Consider the following 6,566-nt stretch of genomic DNA (forward strand, 5'->3'; position numbering starts at 1 on the left):
CTGGGGCTGCAGCCCTGGCCTGGGAGGCCATGGAGGAACAGGGGGGAGAAGCCTGATGTGGCTTGCCCAGTGGGGAGCAGTCTGTGGGCCTGGCTACAAGCTGCCCTAGAGCATCTGGGGGGGTTCCTGAACAAGGGCCTGATCCTACAGCTGGGGTTTGTGTCTGGGCTAGGGCGACAAGGGAGAACCCCCTGCCTGGCACCCTGATCCCTGCCTGGCTCCTTAGCTGAGGAGGCAGAGCAGCCCAGGTCCCCCCTGTACCCCGGGAGCAGCAGATGTTCCTGGGTGCTCCTCCCCGGCTCAAGCACCCCTGTGGTGTGAGAGGCCCAACCGGGGCTGCACTCGCAGGCACAGCTCCCTGCAGAGGGGGAGAAGCTGCCACTGCCCTTGGGTTTGCTGTATGGGATGGTCACTGTCGGCAGAGAGCGGATAAAGCCTGAAAGGCTGGAGCCTGGAGACTGCTTGGCTTCACTAGCAGCTAAGGCAGAGGTTAAAGGGGCTGGGCCCTCCCAACAGGGCCTGGAGACTGCTTGTCTTCACTAGCAGCTAAGGCAGAGGTTACAGGGCTGGGCCCTCCCAAGAGGGAGGGCTGCCCCCACCCCAGTTCCCAAGCGTTCCCTAAAACTGCATGTGAGATCCTGGGCTGTGCAGGGGCTGTATGTTTCCCTTCCCCCCCAACATCATGTAACACACAGGTGCAGAAAACAGAAATTCAGTGCTGCATCTGGGGCTCAGAAAAAGACTAATTCCTGTGGGTTTACGTCTCAACAGCAGAGCCTTGTGTTTCTGAAGCTCAGAGAAAAAGTCAAATCCTGCATTTCTGGGACTCAGAAAAACCTAAGTAAGTAAGTAAGTAAGTAAGTGCTGCATTTGTGGGACTTGTAAACAGAGGCTCAGAGGGGACTTTGGGAGGGCAGGGTACCTGGACCCTCACTCTCGCTCCACCTTCCCTCAACTCCCTTTGCAGCTCCCAGCCCCTCAAACACTCGGCACGAACCTTCTGGGAGGAGCTTTGGTCTGGGGGGCTGTGGCAGCGCTGTGGCAGCTCCCCACATGGCACTGACCCCCCTCGGGCATTGTTCGCCCCACACCCATGTTCAGGTAGTGCCAAGAGAGGCAGCAGGGGCAGCCCAGACAGCCCTCATAGGGGATTGAGTGCTCACCTACCACCCTCCTTTGCTGCTGGTACCCAGTGCCCAGCCCTGACCTCTGCCTGGGGAGCCCCCAGCCACTGTCGGCCCAGACCCCGACAGCTCTCGCTCCACCTCAAGCCCCCGGCCACAGGGGAGAGGGCCCCTCAGCCCAGGTGTGGGAGCAGCCACAGAAGTGACCCAGTCATGCACCGGCCAAGAGGGACAAGTGCTGAGCCGGGAGCTCCAGGCATCCCGGATGAGCTGAGCAGGGAGCTGAGACCTCCTCGAGCCGGCACACACAAACCGCAGTGACAGTGAGCGCAGCAACCACGACAACAGGGAGCTGACCTTCCAGCAAGAGCTGCTTTGCCACGTGGTGTACTACACCCGCTTAACACGGCTGCACCAGAAAGGTGTAAAAGTAATGCAGCACCTGCAGAGATCTCCCAGACAGACGGACCCTTGTCAGGGATGCCTGGCTGACTCCTGATTCCAGACCACCTGTGACAAGAGGCTTTTCTGTCGTCCCCACTCCTGGCAGTGCTTTGGCAAGCGTCATGCTGGTAACACCTCAAATAACACATGTAGGTGTGCCTATAGGTAAGTGATCTTAAGTATGTACTTGCTTTACTAGCGGTCATTCGTAGTAGCTTGTAATAAAGTCACAGAAACAAAATTTCCATGCCCTTGTGTACTACAGCCACCTAAAAACTCACTGTTGTGACCTTCGCGCACCCGTGCGGTCCGTCGCCCTCACCGGTTGTGGCAGTGACACCTGCACAGCCTGAGCAGCAGGGACAGGGACACGCACCCCAGGCTGGTGTCACTCAGCTCCGCCGTGCCCACCCCACGACCCCTGCACAGAGGACAGGGTCCCCGGCAGGGCCAGCCCTGGACCCAGAAACCACCCCCAGAGGAGAGGGGAACCTGCCTGGGGCAGACCCACATGGCGCTTGGCTCCAGCCAGCCCAGAAGGAGGCACCCACGGACCCCCACAGCGACACCCCATGTAGTGCCGCAGACCTGCCACCACCCCACATGGCCCCTGGCCCAGGGACAGGCCCCACAGCCCCAGCAACACTCAAACCGCTCCCCGGCTGGGCGAGTAGCAGCAGCCAACACCACCATCCCATGGCAGGGTTTTCCTGAGCAACAGCCGGACACAGCCCTGCTGTGTTTGACCCCACCAGGCTCTGCCAATGGACACAGCACCACCAGCCTCCCACCCCTATGGCACAGCACCTCTCCTGCAGCATGAACCCCAGACCCCTGTCCCCAGCTCAGCCCTGGTGGTGCAGCTGGGTGCAGAACTCTTTGGTGGGTGCTCTGGGCACTCACCAGGCATCACCTGCAGTTCCTGCATCCCCCTGATGCTCCTCAGATGAGGTGGGTGCTGATGCCCCTCACCCAGGCTTGGGGCTGGCTATTGCTGGCTCCGTACAGCACTGCCATGTCATTGCCTGCAAGGTCCAGAGCCCCGTGAGGACCTGGGTCCCTGTGAGGCTCGTAGCTCTGGTCCCCGGTCCCAGTGGCCCAGCCCCTGTGTGCACTGGGGGAGAAACCGCCCTGGAGCAGAGACCCCATGATCAGGGATGGGCAAAGCCACGGGGTCCTGGCAGCCCCTTCCAGGACAGACCAAATTGTAGAAGCGCCCCAACCAGGAATGACTGTCAGGGGACCCCATAACAACCACCATAGTGAGAAGGGAGATAGGGCACAGAGGATCTGCATGAGCCTCATGCTGGGGACACAGGGCTCACCTGTCACCGGAAAGGGGGGACTGCAGTACTCATGATTGGGTGACGCTGAAGACCTTGACTCAGGTGCTCTCAGCTCATCCATGAGCTCCTGGAGCAGCAGGGCTGTTGCTGAACTGGCCACCCCAAATCACACAGCTGCCTGTGCTGTGGGGGGAGGCTCAGACCCAGCCCTGCTCTGTGCCTGGTGGGCTGTAGGTGATGGGGATTTGGGAGCAGCAGCCAGGAGAGAGCAGAGGTGACCCAGCATGCCTGTGGACCATGCACAGACCAGCAGAGTCACCTCTGTCCCTGCAGCAGACACACACACTTGTCAGCTCCCAGCTCACCGTGTTGTCACCATGCCACAACTGCCTTCTCCTGCTTCTCTGTGCACGGAGTGTGCAAATGCATGTGTACAGGCTGTCAGCAGGGGCACAGCCTCACCCCTTTACACCAGGGATGTGATGGTGCTGCAGCCACTGCAGAAAATGCAATGGCAGTTGTGGTGGGGAAAACAGAAGGGTGGGAAATGTATTTCTGAATACAACCCACTCCGGTTCTGAAGGTGCCAGTACCGAAGCAGAGACATGCCAGAGCAAGAGGGCCCTGTGCAGCCCCAGCCCACTGCCCAGTCTGGGCAAAACCCACCTTTTTCTGTTAAAAGCAACAAAGCTTAAACCAATCTGAGCCAGCACTCGGTGGCTGCAGAGCAACCCCAGTCCCAGAGTTACCTCTTCCCTGTTCTTCTTCGCTACGGAAGGTGATGGATAAACCCCTGCACCCCCATGCCCCAGCGAGGTGCAGATTGCCCCAGCTCTTCCACCACTGCAAGAGAAAGTCTCCTTTATCTGATAGCCTCAGCGTTGCTCTGACCGCACAGCGTATGAAAGTACAACGCTGTCCTCCGGCGCTGCAGGAGTACACAGAGAAATAACACCACACACAGGCAGGAAGACAAATTCTGGTGTTTATTGCTGGTGTTACCCAGGGAAGGGGGAAATCAACCACAATCAGTGCAAACCACTCATGGTGCATTTCCCAAGGCCCAGGGCAGCGGCAACTCCTGCCCGCAGTAGCTCCACAGGGTGCGGCAAGGACGGCAGCATCTGCAATGGGACAGAGAGGAGGATTGGGGAGCGGGGCTATGCTTCACCACACCGGGTGCATGTCCCCGTGTCCATCCGTCTCTGTCCCCCCCAGTCCTGCCTTGCTGGCTGGACCCAGGTGAGGGACCCTGGGTAGATCCCCCATCCTGCAAGAGATTCCCAAGCAACATTTTGCTGTGGGAGAGGTCACCCTTGTCACCTGGCCGTTGCTATTTCAGCACTGCAGCAACCCTGTGTCTTAAGTCAGGTGTTGGTAGAAAGGGAGACTTTGGGAGCCCACTTGGCTCTGTGCAGCAGTGGCTTTATCAACCAGCGCCAGCACATCGAGCTTACCAGAATATGCCCAGCTCCTTCCTCCGGTTGATGTCTCTCTTCAGCTGGCAGAGCGCACACATGGGACAGCACATGGTGGAGGCGTAGTCACCCAGAATGGAGCCCTGCGAAGCAAGGGATATCATTGTATAAATAATCCCTTCCTATGTCAGCTTTTAAGTCTTCCTATTTATCACCATCAACACCGCAGGGCAGCTCACCCCTGGCCCCACAGCACACTGCCGCTCATGCCCGGCGAGGACCGGGATGAAGCAGTGTGCGACGGAATGACCCCCGGCTCACAGCACGGATGCAGGCGTGCCCCTGGCTCCCTGCCTGCCCAGGCAACTCCCCGCCGCTGCTCTTCCCCTCGGGCACCCCTTTCTCCTTCCCTGAGCCTGCACTCCAGCGCCCAGCTCACGGCTGTTGCTGCCTTTGGGGCAGGCCCCGCGGCTGGTCACTGACCGGAATGTTGTATCTGGTGCGGTAGAGGGTCCTCATAGCCACGCTGGGGCCACACAGGCAGCACTCGTCCATGTCCCCGGCCACTTGGCATCCCAGGCAGCTGAAGCAGAAGGCTCCGCAAATACCTGCGGGACATGGGCTTGGAGGGAGGGTGCAAAGAGAGATGAAAGGGGGGAAAGCTGGCCGGGGATGTGTCCGTGGGAGCCGTGGCTCTTGCCCTCAAGTGACATCTGCTCCGCTGCTGGTACCCACAAAAGCAGGGTTTGCAGCAGGGACAATGCAATGGAAAGAGCAGGGAAAAAACCACCAGAAACACATCATGAGCCAACACCGGGAGCGAGGGGTAGGTATGCACTCACACACGCCGAAGTCGGAGCAGCAGTCCAGCAGCCCTGTCTGCCACTCTCCTACCCGCGGGGCAGCTGAAAACTGGGGCTGGACCGTGATCACGTGGTGAGAGGCCATCGCCAGCACGGGGTCAGGTCCCTCCAGGCAGTTTGTGGTCTAGAAAGAAAAGCCATCAGAGAAAGATGCCACGGGTGTTTCTGAAGAGGGTGTCTTGCTCAGGCTGCTGCATTTGAAGATGGAGAGGCCAGCACAGGTCCCAGAGGGATCCAGACTGCCAGGGCACCACCACCCCTACCAAAAAGTGGGGGGCACAGATCTGCCAGGAGCTGCTACTGTCGTCTGCAGCAAAGTCCTCCCCAAACATGAGCCCACTCCCCCCAGAAGGCAGCAGCACCTCATCCCTCTGCCTATGCAAGTAAAATGCCTCTGTATAAACAGAGGTCCTTCTGCTGCAGAGCATCAGTGCTTCAACACTTCAATCCTGTCTTCTCATCCCCAGTTTGTCTTTCATCATTATCTGCTTAAAATGGTATTTTTTATTTTTTTTATGTTCGCAGCATCCCAAAGCTACTACAGCTGGATCCTAGCTTTCCTAAGCTCTCAGTAGTCACCTTAATCTTTGCTTTGTTCCCTGAGCATCTCAGCCTCTTTGCCTCCCCCTCTCCCTGTCCCTTCTTTCTTCATCTGCTTTCTTAGCAGGCTTCAAAGGCAGTGGGTTTTATTTTTCCTCTCCCATCACCTTAAGCCCAGTCACCAGTTTCCATCCCTCCTCCACTTGCCTCTCTGTGCCAGTGCACATCCTCCTCTTCCTCAGTTCCCTGGAGTCCCACTCCTGCCCATCCTTCCCCAGTGAGGGGCTGCAGCCTTTAAGAGCAGCAGAGCTCCTGCTCCACAGCACCATGCCCAAACCCACTTGACCCAATTAATTATCTCCACCTGCACCTCCATCTCCACCTCCACGTGCAGCCGCTTCCCTCCCCACTGACCCCCACAAGGCACGGCACCACCTTCTGCCATTCTCACTTCAGCTTTGGAACTTTAATTAAAAAAAAAAAAAAAAAAGAGAGGCTGCTCCCATAGGAAGTCCCATACATGGGACTCCATGCCCTGTGCCCAAACTCGGCACTGTTCTGTTAAGCAGTGTGGGGATGAGGTGCAAAGGCTCCCGTGCTCTTACAGCTACAAGGGCTCTCTCTTGCTCCCAGCACACAGCCACATGTCCTCAGCAAAGGAATCATCAGTGGGAAGGCAGCCTGAGTGTTGGGCCCCCGTAACCTTGCCAGGGGAGGTTTAGATTGGATATCAGGAAAAATTTCTTTATGGAGAGAGTGGTCAAGCATTGGAACAGGCTGCCCAGGGAGGTGGTGGAGTCACCATCACTGGAGGTGTTCAAAAAACGCGTGGACGTGGCGCTTCAGGACATGGTTTAGTGGGCATGGTGGTGTTGGGTTGGTGGTTGGACT

General features: G+C 58.1%; 1 protein-coding gene across 1 annotated transcript; it reads right to left on the reverse strand.

Moving 5' to 3' along the window:
- Nucleotides 1-4,307: 4,307 nt before the first annotated feature.
- On the reverse strand, nucleotides 4,308-5,220 carry LOC104615590 (placenta-specific gene 8 protein-like). The gene is made up of 3 exons (XM_010295486.1): nucleotides 5,115-5,220; nucleotides 4,756-4,880; nucleotides 4,308-4,415 (listed from the first exon to the last, which is right to left on the reverse strand). Exons 1-3 carry the CDS (start codon nucleotides 5,218-5,220, stop codon nucleotides 4,308-4,310), a joined length of 339 nt encoding a protein of 112 aa, XP_010293788.1.
- Nucleotides 5,221-6,566: the final 1,346 nt, after the last annotated feature.

This window comes from Phaethon lepturus, unplaced genomic scaffold (genome assembly GCF_000687285.1).
Source record: "Phaethon lepturus isolate BGI_N335 unplaced genomic scaffold, ASM68728v1 scaffold42519, whole genome shotgun sequence".
Lineage (NCBI taxonomy): Eukaryota > Metazoa > Chordata > Aves > Phaethontiformes > Phaethontidae > Phaethon > Phaethon lepturus.

Coding starts and splice junctions, on each gene's coding strand:
- LOC104615590 (XM_010295486.1), bottom strand. CDS start 5,220: ATGGCCTCTCACCACGTGATCACGGTCCAGCCCCAGTTTTCAGCTGCC. Junction 4,881..5,114: donor CTGCTCCGACTTCGGCGTGT/GTGAGTGCATAC, acceptor CATGTCCCGCAG/GTATTTGCGGAGCCTTCTGC. Junction 4,416..4,755: donor GCACCAGATACAACATTCCG/GTCAGTGACCAG, acceptor CTTGCTTCGCAG/GGCTCCATTCTGGGTGACTA.